The 20,471-nt window shown below is 37.7% G+C and overlaps 1 protein-coding gene across 1 annotated transcript; it reads right to left on the bottom strand.

Annotated features, from left to right (window-relative positions):
• Positions 1–8,121: 8,121 nt before the first annotated feature.
• On the bottom strand, positions 8,122–19,038 carry LOC122642282 (putative disease resistance protein RGA3). The gene is made up of 2 exons (XM_043835722.1): positions 18,996–19,038; positions 8,122–11,722 (listed from the first exon to the last, which is right to left on the bottom strand). The coding sequence occupies exon 2, from the start codon at positions 11,692–11,694 to the stop codon at positions 8,122–8,124; it is 3,573 nt and encodes a 1,190-aa protein (XP_043691657.1). The 5' UTR covers positions 11,695–11,722; positions 18,996–19,038.
• Between the last annotated feature and the right edge of the window lie 1,433 nt (positions 19,039–20,471).

Genomic DNA, 20,471 nt, shown 5'->3' with positions numbered 1-20,471 from the left:
TTAATGGCATCTTTGAAATTTGACATCTTTTTATATTTATTTTGGTTATGTTGATGCGATATTCTAATTTTATGCTAAGGTTGGTAAGAGAAAAGGATTTTACAAGTTATTTTTTGGTATAATTGACAAAGAAATGACATTATTGTAATTAACATCAAATAGGGAAGAACATGTTTTACCAAACATCATTTTCGTTCTGAACGGCATTCTTGAGACCGTTATCAAACGGTCATTTTCGGTCTCAGAACGACATTCCAGACCAGAAACACAAAAGAACATTTTAATTAAGAACGAACGTTCTTTGTTCAAACCGTTACCACACGCAGCCTAAAACTTTAACATTAGATATGTGGAAGTTTAGTCAGTCAGAAATCACGATAGAGTACCCTTCCATTCTTTGTATTTACAGATGTTAAGTGGGTCATGCTACGTGGGCAGGACCAAACATAGTTTTTAAAAAACAAATGGGGATTGAATCGATTGAATCCGATTATTCGAATCGAAATTGGTCATGACTAATTCCAATTTCCACTGTTCCATCTCGGCCGATGTTCTTCCAAAAACTAAAGTTAGGACATATTTTAGCCAATCCTGATGGATTTCTCACCGACCCAATCCGAATCGGAATGGACCAGGGGATCCAATTCTAGATTTTTAAATCTTGGGCCAACACCCCCCTCCCCCAATGCTTACATTTCTTGGTTTGAATATTGTGTTTGCAGACAAAACACGATGGCAAGGCAGTGGCATAGGGATTTTCTTATAATCTTTTAATTGGCAATGGATTGTTATGGACTGATTGGGTTTGATTTTGGAATAGAGAATTGCAACTTCGCACATGGTGAAGCGTATGTAACTAAAAGCATAGAAACTAAGAAGGATGATTCACCTTTCAAAACTTTTTGGCATTCTCATGCCTTCGTTTTTTTTTTTGGTGAATTTCTCATGCCTTCTTAATCAGCTAATTTCTTGGTTTCCTATACAGATTTTAGAGGTATGCAGTTATGGTAACTACAAAAGAAGATACAACTACCTAGGGTAGATATTAATATAAGTGTCATTGTTCCTCTCAAGCAAACAGATGATACTTCAAGTAAACTAAGAGCTCATGCCACACAAATGTAAGGGTATTTATGTAATATCCTTTTATATGTTCTAATATAATCTTACTTGTATTAATGCCCAGGCTGTGAGGGGCAATCTAGTAATTAACCCATCTGACCTAAACCCTAGTTTCCCTATATATATTAACTGGAGGCAGCAGTCTGGGTATTCCAAACTAGATACTCAGGGTGTAATGCTTTAAGCAACCTTGTGCTTAAAACCCTAACCCTAACAACAAAGACCATATAACAACCATTGAACACAAATTCTGTACAGAGATTGACCTTCTCCCATATCCAAACCAGGAAGGTATTCAACCACACAAAATCATTACAACCATTGAAAGCAAACTTCACAACCAGAGGACTCATCATGCTCATATATCTAGATGAAATGAATGCTAAAAAGCGGAAAAAAAATTCTCATAAGAAGCCTGATCTAAAAAAATCAAAGATCTAATATTACTATAAACATCAAACCCAAAAAAAAAATAAAAAAACAAAGCTTCTCCGTACTGCCCATTTTCTTCAGTTCTATGATGGAGATCACCTGAGTTGCTTTTGTCAATTCTGTCCCCTACCTGCCAAACCCAACTATCTATTAGCATCCAAAATAACATTCTCATAAGCTCCTACTTTCACCTCTTTCATCCCATTAAAAATTCTATCTGAGAACAAGTAAAACACAATGATGCCATCAAGAGTGCACCATTTCCTGGGACAAGGGAAGACAAAGAAGAAAAGAAGAGGTGCTCCATATGATGGATTCCACCAAGTAAGTAGGGGTTCAGACCATTATTTGATGGTTTCCATCATTTTTACCCAGAAATTGTTTGCATTTGTTTCATGTAGTTCATTACTTATGCAGAATTTATAGAAATATATGACATGTTCTCCATAGAATGGTTGCCATGAAGTAATCATACATATTTTTTTTGCCCTATGTGGCAGCTAGGAAAAGAATTCAGACTGCTAAATATCTTCAAAATCGAAGGATACTTCCTTGGTGGTGGATGCCATCAGTGCCATTGCCACATTAAAATTTCTAGGTACCAATTAATCCACTGTCTGTTCTCATATGAGATTTGGTTGATGTTTATACACATTTTCATTACATATCAGGGCCATCGCCAGACTATGTCAAAAGTGTTTTTTAAATTTGGGCAGTTTGTGGCCTAAACAAGGAAATACCTAAGAAGAATGATTCCTTATGTGGAAGTTTAATAAACTCCGTGGATTGGAGTATTTGAAGCACAGTCCCAAGACAACGTGAAGATTCTTAGAAATATATCGGAGCTACAGAGAGTATTGGGCACAATTAAATAGAGGTTTCTCAGGCATTTTGAATTGATAACCACTGGATTCAGCATTCATATTTAGTACAGTTAACAGACTCAAGCCAAACAAACTCTGATTATATTACTACTAAGCCATATAAGTGTCCCTAGGAAGACGAAGACCCCTATCATATCATACCTGTCAAGTCTCTAAACATTAAATTGGCTGAACAAAGTGAAAAAGATGGTACCCTCATATGCATTTCAAAATCTAGTCGCCATGTTAGCTCTTCAACCCATTTTTCTATCTTATCCTTAGCTTCTTTAAGCGAGCCTGTGTCTCTAGCAGCCTACATTGTACTCTACTAGACTTATAGCAAACAGTTCTCCAGCAGTTCCGAATTGTTCAAGCTTTATTAACCATTAGCAATCCAGATCCCAAAATATTTTTCCAATGCGATATATTTATGGATGCTCCGCACCTGTAAATATATATGATGGGTGCTAATCTTAGTGTTTTCATGTTCATTACTTTCAATGGAACTGCTATGTAAAGCGAGTTGCTCTATAGTTCTATTAGGCCACTTAATGCATAGCAAGTTACATGACAGATTTCATTTGTGATCTCATCCAAGGATTTGTGTGGCTTTTTATGTGAAACCAGCCAAAGGGAAGAAAAGAAATAAAAAAAAGGCACACAAGTAAATAAAGAATCTTTACTCTCAAAATTAATTAGTAACTCTTGATCTAGGGATGGTTAAATTAACATACAAGGAACCCAACAACCTGCCTTATGTGTTGTAGTTCATCCTATGAGGATCCAAAAAATTGGAACACATCCAAAAAACTTAAGTCTTTTGTAACACACCACCCCCTAATTTTGGTCCTGACATCCAATAGTTTTTTTCTGGCGGACTCATACCTGGACTGTTGCTTTGGAGCACCATTGCTCCAATTCTTATAAGCCTGCTTTCATATATTCTCCGTTGTAAATGAACAACACTCTAGAAGCAATAAACTAAAGAAAGAAACTATAAATATGTGTCATTGTTAATCCACAAAAAAATTAAAGGTCACATGCTTGAGCTCTTTCTAGTTGCTTTTGAATGTCTAAATCACTTTAAAAAGATATTTTGTACATAAATTAGAGAAGCTCCAAACCTGTTAAAAAGCTGCACATGGAGGATCTACACATCTAAAATATAATTACAAAGTGGTTAGAATGTCCCCTTTTGGATCCATCTATAAAATAGTAGATGAATAAAGAGTCCTACTTGCATAATTCTCACACATTGTGGCTAACGTGCAATCAAGGCTTCCGACTGTGTTTTGCCAGTGTATGCTTGATGCTTGTTGTTTTGCAACTATATTTGATTCAGAATTTTTGGAGGATCCTCTTATTGATCTGGCTCTTGCTGATCTTGGTGCCTGTAGTTGCTGTTGAGAATTTAGTCTTAGGTAGATTCAGTCCTGTACTCCTGTTCCATTTATTGATTCCTGTTTAAACAAATTCTTGACTAAATGCACAGGTTCAAGAATGGACTGATCTCATTTTTCAAACTGTCATGGATAATCCTATATATTTTCTCAACACATACAGCTAGATGTTGCTCAAATAGGAGGGCAGGGTATTTAGCTTCACTGTATCCACTTAAAAAACCCCATGCCTCAGGGAGATGAACGAAGGCCCTGAGATAAAAAAATATTTAGAGCATCTTAATTTTGCTATTCATAATTTTCTGGTACTGAAGAAATGAATTTGAACAGACATGTACTAGAGAGCTTTTACTTGTGTCATTCTACAAAACAAGGTAGTGGGTGAGGTCAAGAAACAAAAGTGTCGATGTTGTTGAGAGCCAATAGGCATGATCATTGATGTTTTCTTGATTCTGTAGGGAGTTATACAAGAAACCACTCCCCCACATGTCAAACCCAGTTCATCAGTCAAAAATAGATACTTCTACTTGATCACTTAATGCAGAATATCAATAACATATTCGATAGACTCGTAACAAGGGAAAGTACTACCTTGATAGATGACTGGATTGCATGAATTATCCGATCAAATATGCTTGCCTTGTCTGCTTCAAAGGACCTCCACTGTAGGAGTGCTCTATAGACAATATATGCAGCAGCAGGTCTGTTCTTGTCAAACCATTTATCTTCCATGAGGCACTGTATTAGTGTGTCATGGTTTTCCTGGTTACAAGAGGAAACAAAAGCATCCAACAAAACGTCCTTCACAAAAGCCTTCACATACCACCGCTCCCCCCCCCCCCCCCAAAAAAAAAAAAGCTTCTCCGTACTGCCCATTTTCTTCAGTTTTATGATGGAGATCACCTCAGTTGCTTTTGTCAATTTTGTCCTCAACCTACCAAACACAACAATCTATTAGCATCCACAATGACATATAATACTCATAAGCCCCTACTGTCATCCCTTTTATTCCCTTAAAACTTCTATATGAGAACAAGTAAAAGACAATGATACCATCAAGAGTGCTTCATTTCTGATATTGGGGAAGGGTTGGGGGAAAAGGGACGAACAGAGAAGAAAAAACAAGAGGTACCCCATATGACGGATGCCACCAAGTAAGTCGGGGTAGACCATTATTTGATTGTTCCTATCCATGTTTAGCTAGAAATATTTGTTTGTACTTGTTTGTTTCTAATGCATTATGCATTACATATACAGAATTTAAAGAAAAGTATGACATTTATTCCATGGAAAGGTTGCCATGAAGTAATTTTACATATTTTTTATCCCCTAGGTGGCAGCTAGGAAAAGAATTCCAACTGCTAAATATCTCCAAATCATAGGGTACTTCCTTGCCAGAAATTGTTTGGACTTGTTTATGTATATTTTCACTATATATCACGGCCATTGCCAGACAATGTCAACCGTGTTCTTTAAATCTGGGCAGTTTATGGCCTAAACAAGAAAGGAAATACCTAATAAGAATGATTCCTCACTTTCAAGTTTGGACTCTGGATTTAATGGAAGATTGGAGTATTTGAAGCATAGTCCCAAGACAACGTGAAGATTCTCAAAAATATATCCTCTCAGGCATATTCGAACATTTTTTTACCTGGAAATAAAAGAGATCGAAGAGCTAAAAGTAAATAAAAGAGAGAAAGGGTGTAAATTGAATTAGCGATTGTCAATGATATATGATGATGATGATTTAGATGAGATAAATATTAGAAATTTAGAAAAACAGTAGATGACTAACCTCAATCTGACTTAATTTTGAAGAAAGACTGATGAGGACCATCATTTAATTTCACAAAAATATTGGCCATCGATTTTTATGTGTTGAATGTGTTTAATCTTAGGCCACTCCTCCGCTCTTCCCATGGTGCATCTTTCTTCGAGAAGTGGGCAACTTTAATAATCAACCACTCTAGTGCGGTGAAGCATCGCAGTTCTTCCTCTTCTTTTGGAAGATACATCAGATTATTGCAGTCTATAAGAACCAATGCTCGAAGTGAAGAAAGGTTCCCGAGCCACTCCGGAAGAGCTGTCAGACTATGAAACGCATATATTCCCAAGTTTCTAATTGAGTGAGACTTTGAAGTTGCTCAGGAAGAGACGTAAGCTTAGACTAGCAAGTAATCTGTAAGACTCGAAGGGAAGGAAAGTGTTGGAGAGGCTCCAAGTCGGGAAAAGACTCCAATAGGGGTTTAGTCCCAGAATTGAATTGGAATTGGCTGAGCCTGATCCCAATCCAACCCTAATTGCCCGCTCTGGCCGATTTCTGTTTTGAAGAAATTTCCTTCCCCTGTTTCATTATGTTCTGCTCAGCTCTGGATTGGGCTTTTGTTCACCTGGCCAGATTTCATGGCAACATGATCACTATTCTGTGGTCATCTCAAGAGATATAAGATTCACATCATATGGAAAAGGCCTCTTACATATCAGGAGACGATAAACAATTTTACGATCAAATTTTAGCTTGCTTTAAATTGCAAGGACTTTGAGGGCTGAGAATAAGATACACGAAAAGTATATTCATGTGTTTGATGCCATACTCTGTTTTTACCATTTATTTTCAATCACAATTAATACTAATGGTCAGTGACGTAAAAATATTATGCTATATATGGTATATAATAGTGGAAACAGTTAATCTCTCTCCAAGTTTGCAATTCAATAGTCATCCTTCTCCAAAATTTCCCCTCATCAATAGATTAAGCAATTAGAGATTTAAGCAAGCTTTATAAGTGCATCATCCAAAGATGTAGTGTATATTCAAGAATCATCTCAAAGTTAGTAGTTTGTGATGACTGGAAATACAGAAATAGCATCTACAATTCTTTGATTATTAAGCAAGCGATGAAAATGTATTTGGCATTCTTTGGTTCTTGGGACCAAAACTTGTCCTACATTCTGTCTAGAAAGACTTACTGAGATTGGTCAAAAGTTTTAACACCTAGAAGTCGTAGTATAGATTGATCATCAAGAATAGAAACAGATTGGTCCTTCTAATTCACCAGCTCCAATGATGGTGTTTTGAGTGGCACTTTTGTTCTATCTACTCTGTTAATGCCTCTATAGGATGTACGGAAATTTAATGGCTCATTATGGACTGGTTGGGTTTGATTTGGGCATAGAGGATTGCGAGCTCACTCATGAGGTGTACATAGCCAAAAGCATAGAAACTAAGAAAAATTCATCTTTCAACTTGAAAACTTTTGGCATAATCATGCCTTCTTAGTCAGCTAATTTCTTGGTTGTGATTATCTATACAGCTTTCAGAGGTGTGTGGTTATGGTAATTGGAAGAGAAGACATAACTAGGGCAGATATTAAAATAAGTGTCATAATCCCTCTCAAGCAAATAGATAATACTTAAGTGCGTAAGCTTAGATTTCTTGCTGAAAATCAGAAGCTCCACTCTTTTAAAAATTTGAAAAACGTGAAGCAAAGATATTTGAAACAGTTCTTGTTAATGCTTAAGCTAAGAGTTCAAGACAAGCAAAGACCATACAATAACATAGTTTTGTGTTTGGGGGGGGGGGGGGAGGCATTACTGTCTATTGAAAACCAAACACTGTTCAAATATTGACCTTTTCCCTTATCAAAACCAGGAAGGTATTCAACAACACAAAACCATTACAACATTTGAAGCAAATTTCACAATCAGAGGATTCATCAAGCTTATATATCTAAAAAATGAAATGAATGTTAAACAGCAAAAAAAAATCTCATAAGAAGCCTAATCTAAAAAATCAAAGATCTAATCTTTCAGCTGATATCATCACTATAAACATCAAAATGTCCTCTACAAATTAAAGCCTTCACATGCCCAAAAAAAAAAAAAAAACCTTATCAGTATTGCCCATTTTCTTCAGTTCTATGATGGAGATCACCTCAGTTGCTTTTGTCAATTATATCCTTTGCCTGCCAACACAACTATCTATTAGCATGCAAAATGACATACTCATAAGCACATACTGTCATCCCTTTCATTCCCTTAAAACTTATATCTGAAAACAAGTAAAATATAATGATACCATGAAGAGGGCTTCATTTCCTATATTTGAACATTTTTTTTTTACCTGGCAACAAAAGAGAAGAGGTGAGAAAAAGGGGTATGAATTAACGATAGTGAATAATATATGATGATTCAGATGAGATAAACATTAGAGACATATAGAAAAGAAGAGTACATGACTAACCTGCTCTAGCTGACTTATTAATTTTGAAGAAAGACTGATGATGATCGAGTACCATCAATTACTACCACAGATGTTCGCCATCGATTTCGATGTTTTTAATGTGTTTAATCTTAGGCCACTCCTCCCCTCTTCCCCTGGTGCATCTTTCTTTGAGAAGTGGGCAACTTTCAATAATCAACCACTCTAGTGCGGTGAAGCGGCATTGCAGTCCATCCTCCTCTTTTGGAAGATACAACAGATTATTGCACTTTTCAAGAACCAATGCTCGAAGCGAAGAAAGGTTCCCGAGCCACTCCGGCAGAGCCGTCAGACTATGAAACACATGTATTCCCAACGTTTCTAATTGGGTGAGACTCTGAAGTTGCTCAGGAAGAGACGTAAGCTTAGACCAGCCAAGAATATGCAAGACTCGAAGGGAGGGCAAGAGTTGGAGAGGCTCCAAGTCGGGAAAAGACTCCAGCTCCGATGAAAACCCACCAATACTCAACACTTCAATGGTGCGGAGGGTGTGAAGACCCTCTGGTAATCGAGTGATATTTTCATTGTAGAAAAAATAAAATTTCCGAAGAGAGTGCTGCAGACCTCGTAGATCTGGCAATGACGTCAGAGAAGGGCAATCACTTACCTTAAGTATTTCAAGAGATGATGGAAGGACTACTTGCACACCCCCATCCTCACTTCGCGTAATAATTGCTTCAAGGTTGGGGCATTTCTGAATATGTAATTCTTCAATATTGTTGTGCAGTAATCCGTTTGGCAAAAACTTAAGCTCTGGCACTTCAATTATATCTAGTTTGCTAAGAGAGGGAACCTCCACGACTAACCTTGGCAAGATGCCATTACTTCTTTTGATGTGGAGTAGTTTAAGAGAAGGAAACCGACTGGGCATAGTCACCAACTTGGGGCAATCTTGTAAAAATATCTTCTCAAGACGAGGGAAGGGGAATGATAATAATAATGAGCCTTGTTGTTGTGCTGGTTCCCTCCATTCTTCTAAGCTGGGCAACTGTTCGAGGGAAAGCACTTCCAATGAAGGGAAAAATGCTGTTGTAGTAGTAGTAAGGGAAAAAGCTAATAATTGATTATTATTATTGCTACGGCCATCCCCACCATGATAGAACTCACTGCCAAGACTCTTCATCCTTTTCACTCCCTTTAGATGAAGAAGCTTAAGAGACGGTAGCTGTCCAAGTGGGGGGACACGCTCCAATCTCTCACAGTTTTCTAGAAAGAGTTTCACCAAATTAGGGAGAAATGACTCAGTACTCATCATCCATCGAGGTAAATTTTCACCTCCAAAGTTTTCGATTGACAGTTCCTTCAGATTCGAATGAGGTCGAAGACCTTCCAATACATCATCTTCATCAACAACCATTTTTTTATTGTCAGTTCCCATTAACATAGAACTACTACTATCACCTCCACAATTAACACGACTTCCCCAACATATAATCAACGCATCAAGCTTTACTTTTCCCATTAAATTTGCCTCCTCTGCTTCCCCTCTGCTTCTTACATTCTCAAGATTGTAGATATTTAAAATTCTTTGAAGGTCTAGGTGTTGCAACTCTTTGATACGCTGCCCCCTTTTGTGGCCCACAACAAATGTCCCTAATTCATTAAGGCAGATTAATCTTCCCATCTCAATTGGCATTTGACTCAAACACCCATCTTCTTTATAAAAGATAAGTTGCCTCAAGTTTACCAGTTTTCTCATATCTTGAGGAAGCTCTTTTAGACGACAGCCTATAAGATATAGTGTCAGCAAATTGTAAAGGCTGGTGATAGATGCAGGTAATGCTTCAATTGGATTGCCACTGAGGGTGAGGTACCTTAAGTGTTTCAACTTCTTAATGGAGGATGGTAACTCTTCAATCCCACAATTACGTAAACGTAGAACACGCAAATGTTTGAATTTTTTGAACAAAATATCAAGGACATTGCTACAAATGGAAGTTCCGGTTCTCTTGCATTCCAAATGCAACGACCGCAACTTTCTTGCCGTACATAAGCCTTCTTGAATCTTTTTTATATCACCATCCATATACAATAACCTCAAATGAAGAACATCAGAGTTGTTTTTTAATTCTTCAATCCCAACAGTTACATTGTCAAACCTTGACAGAGAATGTGCCAGATCAAAAACAAGATCATGCATCTTGAACTTCATTATCTCACCAAAATCATCGTTCTCGGCGTTTTGGAAAAATGAATTGCACAACAAATAGTTGATGTAATTATTTCCAATATCTTCCATTGACCCATCTCCTATGGATGGTTGGAGGAACCCTAATGCCATCCATTGTTGGATTAGTTCATTTTTGACGATATAATCACCCTTTGGAAATATTGAACAATATAAGAAACATTGTTTCAAAGGTGATGACAAGTGATCATAGCTCAATTTTAGTGCAGGAAGGATTCCATCTTTATCCATAGGTAAAGCCCAAATCTCATTATCCTTTATTGACAACCACTCTTGTTCATCTTTCTTGATATGCATCAAGCCTCCTAGTGTTTTTGCGGCTAATGGTACACCTCCACACTTTTTGACAATTTCTTTCCCTATTGCCACCATATTTGGAGTCTCTTCAGCTCCTCCATTCCCAAAAGCTTTATTCTTGAGAATGGACCAACATTTAGCTATTGATAACCTTTTAAGGTGGTGTGGAGCAAGTGTGCCTATCATTGATGCAACTTCAATGATACGAGTGGTACAAATGATTTTGCTACCTCTCGCACCAATTTTGAATGAAGACATAAGCATATCCCATTGCTCACTATCATCATTCCATATATCATCCAATACAAGTAAAAACCGCTTCTCACTCAACTCATCTTTAAGATTCCTGTGCATGACATCAGTAGATGAAAACTGACATGTTCTATTGGTAACAGATTCAGTGATCTCTGTCAAAATTTTCTTGGCATCAAAATCTCTAGAGACATGAACCCAAATTCTTTTATCAAAATACTTGACTACAAGACCATCATTGTAGACAAGTTTCGCAAGTGTGGTCTTTCCAAGCCCTCCCATTCCAACTATGGGAAGGACTGAAAGAATATCTTCACAGTCAGAGCTAGTTAACATGGCTACTATCTCTGACTTTTCATCATCCCTTCCTACAACCTCGGACTCATTTACAAAAGAGAATGTCCCTATGGGAGTGGTCTTTCTATCTTGAAGATTTGTGGGTATAGAAGATGCGCTTGCAAAATTGAATGAATCCATGTAACTTTTAATTTCATCAAACTCCTTGTTTATATTCTGGATCTTGTGAGCCATCTTTAACTTAAAACCAACTGAAATCGAGTTGAAGAAGAAGTTGATAACCTTATTGCTCACCTGCAGTTTTGTTGTTTGATAACCGAATTCATCCAAAACGTCTTCAGCAGCATAAGCTACATCTTTAAGCCTTCTCAGGAATAGTCTCACTGTCTCCTTTTCTTCTTGTTGTTTTTCAGCATCCCTTAGTAATGCATCGATGGCAGTCACAGTGCGTATTAACTTGTCCAGCTCTTCCTTGACATTCCACACAAGCCCAATCTCCTCGGTTGCCATGGAGATAAGCTTCTTCAGGATCTCACCCACACCACTGACAACAATTCCTGCAACTATTTTTGCTTCAGCCATCTCTCTCTCTCTCTCTCTGGTTGGGGAATAAGCTGGATGCTCAACTCTTAATTTGCAAGAGAATAGGACTCCGAAGAAGAGAGGTTTAATTAGAAACCAAATTACCAAAGGTTTTGTGAGTAGGGCTTGAGGAAAGTTTAACTGGCAAGGCCTTAATTCATGCGTGTGGATCCCACATGAAGTTGAAAGACTTCTTTAATAGTCATTCTTTAATCTATATAATGTGAATGTGTGCCAATGACACCTCTTCCATTCCTTTTGGCATTTAAACCTTTCGTTTTTTTTGCCCTTTGTTTCATTCATAAAAATAATTAATTTGAAGGGTAAAAATAGATTTTCAAACTATTTTGGAAGCATACCATTAAAATAGATTGAAAAATGAAAACGATGTCATTAATTTGGGACAAACACCAATGACCATCAAGGAGACTTCTAGAGATTGATTTCTTCATTGGAATCGTAGTTGGGAAGAAGGGGGGCGCATTTGGGTTGTTCTCAAACCACACAGGCAGAAGTATTCCTCCTTGAACCAGGCTTTGTGCTTAATGAATAAAGGAAGCTGGCTTTAGTGAACATTTTGTCTTAGAGTGTCCCTCTTTAAAACTTTTTGTTTTGTTTTAATTTTTTTTTATTTTTTAAATGAATGACAAACTTCTTAACTACCTTTTAAGAATTTACAGATGTTAGGTGAGTCCCAGGGGCAGGGGCAGCCCCACTAACAATAAACTCTTTTGTCTGAATTATTGTATTTGCTGACAAAAACAAGACCGCCAGCAGGGTAGTGTGATTGAGTGACAATTTTTGCCTTCATGGTTATGCAACATTTTCTCTCCACCCTTTAATGAATGTGTGAAAAACCCCATCCCACAGGGATTTGATTTGATAGTCTTCTCTAAGAGCCATTCTTCTTCATGAATGCTTGTGAACCCCACACGGATTGAGAAGAATAAACTCTTCTGATCATGACTTTCTGAGTAATTTATAAGAGTACCCAGATTCCATGGACCGACAATTCCTGAGTCTCATTCAACTCTGGCCTCTTACTTACTGTACAGAAGAAGAGAAAGCCCAATGTACAATGAAGGCGAAACCTGGCCATTTTCTCTTTGTGTTTCAGTTTTTTGTTTTTGAAAACAAATTCCTGTATTAATTAGTGTTTATTATTGATTGTCAAAGTGACTTCATGAAGTTCCTGGAAAAACGAATTAGATCATAATGGAGGATGTATAACAATGGTTTTAGATCTTTCCATTCTTATGAAGTAATTTGTTGATGTTGAATTTATCTCTAATAAAATATTTATTTGCATAAATTCAATGAAGATATTTTTGTTTATACTTGATGAAGCTGGTTTTTTACAATGTTACTGGTCTAGCCCTGAAGATCATTTCTGTTTTGAAGAAATTTCCTTCCCCTGTCTCATTATGTTCTGCTCAGCTCTGGATTAGGCTTTTGTTCAACTGCCCAGATTTCATGGCAACATGATCACTATTCTGTGGTAATCTCAAGAGATATAAGATTCACATCATATGGAAAATGCCTCTTACATATCAGGAGACGGTAAACAATCTTACAACCAAATTTGAGCTTGTTTTAGATTGCAAGGACTTTTGAGGGCTGAGAATAAGATACGCGAAAAGTAAATTCATGTGGTTAATGTCATACTCTGTTTTTACCATTTATTTTCAATCACAATTAATACTAATGCTCACTGAGGTAAAAATATTTTACTATATATGTGGCATATAATAGTGGAAATAGTTAAATCTCTCTCCTAGTTTGCAATTCAATATTTTATTATATATGTTTTCTCAATACATGCAGTTAGATGTTGCTTAAATAGGAGGGCAGGGCAGGGCAGGGCAGGGCAGGGCATTTAGGTTTAACTCTTGATTGGAAATCTGATTTGCCTACCATTCCACTGTATCCACTTAAAATCCCCATGCCTGAGGGGGATGAATAGAGGCCCTAAGATGAACAATTTAGAACATCTTAATTTTGATATTCATTATTTTCTGGTACTGAAGAAATGAATTTGTAAAGATAGTACTACAAAGCTTTTACTTGTGTCATTCTATAAAACATGGTGATGGGTGAGGTCAGAGCATGCTCTGAAGCTTTTCTTGGTGTGCTAATTGCCTTGAGCGTATTTTGTACAAGAAACAAAAGTGTCGATGTTATTGAGAGCCAATAGGCAAGATCATTGATGTTTTCTTGATTCTGTAGGGAGTTATACAGAAAAAACCACTTCTACATGTCAAACCTAGTTCATCAGTCAAAAATAGATACTTCTACTTGATCACTTAATGCAGAATATCAATAACATGTTCGATAGGCTCGTAACAGGGGAAAGTACTACCTTGATAGATGACCGGATTGCATGAATTATCCGATCAAATATGCTTGTCTTGTCTGCTTCAAATGATTTCCACCGTAGAAGTGTTTTATAGACAATACATGCAGCAGCAGGTCTGTTCTTGTCACACCGTTTATCTTCCATGAGGCACTTTATTGGTGTGTCATGGTTTTCATGGTTACAAGAAAAACAAAAGCATCCAACATATGAGATTAACTGTTTGATGTGTTCTAATTCATGAAATGATTCCCTAAATGTGGGTCTGAATGCATACTTGCTACCTGTCTGTTAGAGATTTTTGTTTACTTAAAGTAGTTGGAGGACATACCGGCTCCTGAAAAATAATTTACTAATTGTAAATAAATTGCAAGATGATTGAGCTTCTTCTTTCAAAAGTATCCTATAAGTAACCTTAGAATTCTTGTTGAGAATCAGAATCTCCTCTTTTGGAAATTTGAAATACTTGAAGCAAAGGCATTTGAAACAGTTCTTGTTGATACTTAAGTAAACTAAGAGCTCAAGATCCTACTCATTCTGAATACAAAAAAAAAATTTAAGACACGCAAAGACCATATAACAACCATTGCAAGACAAACAATGTACAGAGATTGATCTTCTCCTATATTCAAACCAGGAAGGTATTCAACCATACAAAACCATTACATCCATTGAAAACAAACTTCACAACCAGAGGACTCATCATGCTCATATATCTTGATGAAATGAATGCTTAAAAGCGACAAAAAAAAACTCATAAGCCTGATCTTGAAAATCAAAGATCTAATATTGGAGTCGATATCATCACTCTAAACATCAAAATGTCCTTCACAAAAGCTTTCACATACCACCCAAAAAAAAAAAAAAAAAATCTCAGTACTGCCCATTTTCTGCAATTCTATGATGGAGATCACCTCAGTTTGATAATTATGTCCCTTGCCTGCCAAACATAACTATCTATTAGCATCCAAAATGTCATACTCATAAACCCCAACTGTCACCCCTTTCATCCCCTTAAAATTTCTGTTTGAGAACATGTAAAATAGAATAATATCAGAATGGAACCATACTTGGGCAAGCTGGGAAACTATTAATCAACAAAAGTACATTGAAGAAGCCTGCCTGATCCACCAAGCATCTTCGAACATTTTACCTGTCACTAAAGAGAAGATCGAGTTAAAAATAAAAAAAAGAAGAAAAAGAGTATGAATTAGCGAATAATGTGAATGATATATGATGATGATGATTCAGATGAGATAAATATTAGAGACATAGAATTAAGAAGAGTAGTAGATGACTAACCTGCTCTCTTTGACTTATTTAATTTTGAAGAAAGACTGATGATGATGATCGAGCACCATTAATTACTATTACTACTACACATATTGGCCATCGATTTTGATGTTTTGAATGTGTTTAATTTTAGGCCATTCCTCGCCTCTTCCCTTGGTGCATCTTTCTTTGAGAACTGGGCAATTTCTAATAATCAACCACTCTAGTACGGTGAAGCGGCATTGCAGTCCTTCCTCCTCTTTTGGAAGATACATCAGATTATTGCAATCGTGAAGAACCAATGTTATAAGCGAAGAAAGGTTACCGAGCCACTCTGGCAGAGCTGCCAGACTATGAAACACATTTATTGCCAACGTTTGTAATTGGGTGAGATTTAGAAGTTGCTCAGGAAGAGACGTAAGCTTAGACCAGCCATAAATATGTTAGTGTCGAAGGGAGGGCAAGTATTGGAGAGGCTCCAAGTTGGGAAAAGACTCCAGCTCCGATGAAAACCCACCAATACTCAACCATTCAAGTTTGCAGAGGGTGTGTAGACCCTCTGGTAATCGAGTGATTTTTTCATTGCATCGAAAATAGAATTTCGGAATAGAGTGCTGCAGACCTCGTAGATCTGGCAATGACGTCAAAGAAGGGCAATCAATTATCGCCAGTAGTTCAAGAGATGATGGGAGAACTTGCACACCCTCCTCCTCGCTTGGCAGCATAACAATTGCTTCACGGTTGGGGCATCTCTTAATATGTAATTCTTCGATATTGTTGTGCAGTAATCCGTTTGGCAAAAACTTAAGCTCTGGCACTTCAACTATTTCTAGTCTGCTAAGAGAGGGAACGTCCACGACTAAACTTAGTAAGATGCCATTACTTCTGATGATTTGGAGTAGTTTAAGAGAAGGAAACCGACTGGGAATGGTTACCAACATGGGGCAATCTTGTAAAAATATCCACTCAAGACGAGGGAAGGAAGGGATTAATGATATTAATAATGAGCCTTCTTGTGCTGGTTCCCTCCATTCTTCTAAGTTGGGCAACCGTCCGAGGGAAAGCTCTTCCAATGAAGGGAACAATGTTGTTGTAGTATTGCTACGGCCATCCCCACTATAACAAAATTCACTTCCAAGACTCTTCATCCTTTTCACTCATTTTAGATGAAGAACCGTAAGAGATGGTAGCCGTCCAAGTGGGGGGACACACTCCAATCTCTTGCAGTTTTTTAGAAAGAGTCTCACCAAATTGGGGAGAAATAACTCACACCCAGTACTCATCATCCATTGAGGTAAATTTTCACCTCCAAAGTTTTCGATTGACAGTTCTTTCAGATTCGAATGAGGTCGAAGACCTTCCAGTACATGATCATCTTCTTCAACAACGGTTTTATTATTCTGATCATTTCCCATTAACATAGAACTACTACTATCACCACCCCATGATAAACACAAACCAACAAGCTTTTCTTTTCCCATTAAATTTGCCCTCTCTGCTTCCCCTCTACTTCTCACATTCTCAAGATTGTAGATAATTAAAATTTCTTGAAGGTCTAGGTGTTGCAACTCTTTGATACGCTGGCCCCTTTTTTGGCCCACAACAAATGTCTCTAAATTATTAAGGCAGATTAATCTTCCCATCTCAATTGGCATTTGACTCAAACATCCACCTTCTCTATAAACAAAAAGTTGCCTCAAGTTTACCAGTTTTCTCATATCTTGAGGAAGCTCTTTTAGAGGACAATAATCAAGGTCCAATGTCTGCAACTGGTAAAGGCTGGTGACAAAGGCAGGTAATGCTTCAATTGGATTGCCACTGAGGTTAAGGTACCTTAAGTGTTTCAACTTCTTAATGGAGAATGGTAACTCTTTAATTCCACAATTAGGTAAACCTAGAACACGTAAATGCTTGAATTTTTTGAATAGAATATCCAGGACATTGCTGCAAATTGAAGTTCTGGTTCCCATGCAATGCAAATACAACGATCGCAACTTTCTCGCCTTCCATAAGCCTTCTTGAATCTTTTTTATGTCACCATCCATATACAATAATCTCAAATGAAGAATATCAGAGTTGTATTTTAACTCTTGAACCCCAACAAGTACATTGTCAAACCTTGAAAGAGAATGTGCCAGATCAAAAACAAGATCATGCATCTTGAACTTCACTATCTCACCAATCTGATTTTTTTCAGCGTTTTGGAAGAATGAATTGCACAACAAATAGTTGACGTAATCATTTCCAATATCTTCCATTAATGGCCTACCTCCTACGGATGGTTGGAGGAACCCTAATGCCATCCATTGTCGGATTAGGTCATATTTGAAGATATAATCACCCTTAGGAAATATCGAACAATATAAGAAACATTGTTTCAGAGGTGATGGCAAGTGATCATAGCTCAGTTTTAGTGCAGGAAGGATTCCATCTTTATCCATAGGTTGTAAAGCCCAAATCTCACTATTCTTTATTGATAACCACTCTTGTTCATCTTTCTTGATATGCATCAAGCCTCCTAGTGTTTTTGCCGCTAATGGCACACCTCCACACTTGTTCACAATTTCTTTCCCTATTGCCACCATATTTGGAGTTTCTTCAGCCCCTCCATTTCCAAAAGCTTTACTCTTGAGAATTGACCAACAATTATCTTCTAACAAGTTTTTAAGGTGGTATGTAGCAAGCGTGCCTATCATTGATGCAACTTCAACAATCCGAGTAGTAGCAATGATTTTGCTACCGGTCGCACCAATTTTTAATGAAGTCTTAAACATATCCCATTGCTCACTGTCATCATTCCATACATCATCCAATACAAGTAAAAACCGCTTCTCACTCAACTCATCTTTAAGATTCCTGTGCATGACATCAGTAGATGAAAACTGACATGTTCTATCGGTAACAGATTCATTGATCTCTTTCAAAATTTTCTTGGCATCAAAATCTCTAGAGACATGAACCCAAATTCTTTTATCAAAATACTTGACTGCATCACCATCATTATAGACAAGTTTAGCAAGTGTGGTCTTTCCAAGCCCTCCCATTCCAACTATGGGAAGGACCGAAAGAATAATATCTTGATTGTCAGAGCTAGTTAACATGCTCACTATCTCTGACTTGTCAACATCCCTTCTTACAACCTCAGACTCATCTACAAAAGAGAATGTCTCTATGGGCATGGTGGTCTTTCTATTTGTGGGTATAGAAATAGATGCGCTTGCAAAATTGAATGAATCCATGTAACTTTTAATTTCATCAAACTCCTTGTTTATATTCTGGATCTTGTGAGCCATCTTTAACTTAAAACCAACTGAAATCCAGTTGAAGAAGAAGTTGCTAACCTTGCTGTTTTTGGCCTTCAGTCTTGAGGTTTGGTAACCGAATTCATCCAAAACGTCTTCAGCAGCATAAGCTACATCTCTAAGCCTTCTCAGGAATAGTCTCACAGTCTTCTTTTCTTCTTGTTGTTTTTCAGCATCCTGTAGTAATGCATCGATGGCATCCATAGTGCGTTTTAACTTGTTCAGCTCTTCCTTGACATTCCACACAAGCCCAATCTCCTAGGTTGCCATGGAGATCACCTGCTTCAGGATCTCACCCACACCACTGACAACAATTCCTACAGCTATTTTTGCTTCAGCCATCTCTCTCTCTCTCTCTGGTTGGGGAATAAGCTGGATGCTCAACTCTTGCAAGAGAATGGGACTCAGAAGAAGAGAGGTTTAATTAGAAACCAAATTACAAAAGGTTTTGTGAGTTGCTGCCTAGTGCTTGACTGAGTCAACAAGCGGAGAGATCGAGGAGAGATCGAGGGAAGTGGGGATAAGGATCGTCTACGGCCTGCCTGCCCGTAGTAGCCATAGCAGCGCCCTAATGAGGCGTGGTGCAATGATCGCCTTACCCCTGCCTAAGCGCCTTGCCTGAGCAGGGGTAAGGCGGGCATTGCACTGTGCCTCATTAGGGAGTTGCTATGGCTGCTACGGGCAGCAGGCCGAAGACGATCTGAATTCGGGAAGTGGGGGAGCTGGGCTTGAGTAATTGCCGAGCTGCCGGGCAGGACCGTACTGCCCAGACACGGTGCTGTGCGCAATGACTGCCTTATCCCTGCCCAAATGTCTTGCCCGAGTGGGGGTAAGGCAGTCATTGCGTGCAGCATCGTGTCTGGGCAGCATGGTCCTGTCGGGCAGCTCGACAGTAGAGGATTTGGATCCCTTAATTCATGCGTGTGGACCCCACATGAAGTTGAAAGTCTTCTTTAATAGTCATTCTTTAATCTATATAATGTGAATGTGTGCCAATGACACCTTTCTATTCCATTTGGCATGTGAACCTTTCTTTTTTCGGCCCTTTGTTTTATTCATAAAAATAATTAATTTAAAGGGTAAAAACAGATTTTCAAACTATTTTGGAAGCATGCCATTAAAATAGATTGAAAACGATGTCATTAATTTGGGACAAACACCAATGACCAGTTGACCAGAGGAATAGGGGTTTAGTCCCAGATTTGAATTGGAATTGGAATTGGAATTGGCTGACCCTGATCCCAATCCAACCCTGATTGCCCGGCGTTGGCTGATTCCTCTGCAACTTAAGCTTCGACAATGTAGATATCTTCATCGACGAGGCTGACTTGAATTCAAAGTGACAACATTCTCGAAATTTACTTCCCGTCTCATTATGTTCTGCTCAGCTCTGGATTGGGCTTTTGTTCACCTGCCCAGATTTCATGCCAACATGATCACTATTCTATGATCGCCTCAAGAAATATAAGATTCACATCATAGGGAAAATGCCTCTTACTTATCAGGAGACCATAAACAATCTTACAACCAAATTTGAGCTTGTTTTAAATTGCAAGGACTTTGAGGGCTGAGAATAAGATGCACAAAAAGTATATTCATGTGGTTAATGTCATACTCTGTTTTTACCATTTATTTTCAATCACAATTAATACTAACGGTCAGTGAGGTAAAAATATTATGCTATACATATGGTATATAATAGTGGAAACAGTTAATCTCTCTCCAAGTTTACAATTCTATAGTCACACTTCTCCAAATTTCCCCCTCTTCAATAGATTAAGCAATTAGAGATTTAAGGAAGCTTTATAAGTGCATCATCCAAAGATGTAGTGTGTATCCAAGAATTATCT

Source organism: Telopea speciosissima, chromosome 10, assembly GCF_018873765.1.
Source record: "Telopea speciosissima isolate NSW1024214 ecotype Mountain lineage chromosome 10, Tspe_v1, whole genome shotgun sequence".
Lineage (NCBI taxonomy): Eukaryota > Viridiplantae > Streptophyta > Magnoliopsida > Proteales > Proteaceae > Telopea > Telopea speciosissima.
The sequence above is the reverse complement of the archived record's forward strand: the minus strand, read 5'-3'. Positions and strand labels throughout refer to the sequence as shown.

Bases quoted from the DNA above. Each gene is read 5' to 3' on its own strand.
- LOC122642282 (XM_043835722.1), bottom strand. From the start codon at position 11,694: ATGGCTGAAGCAAAAATAGTTGCAGGAATTGTTGTCAGTGGTGTGGGT.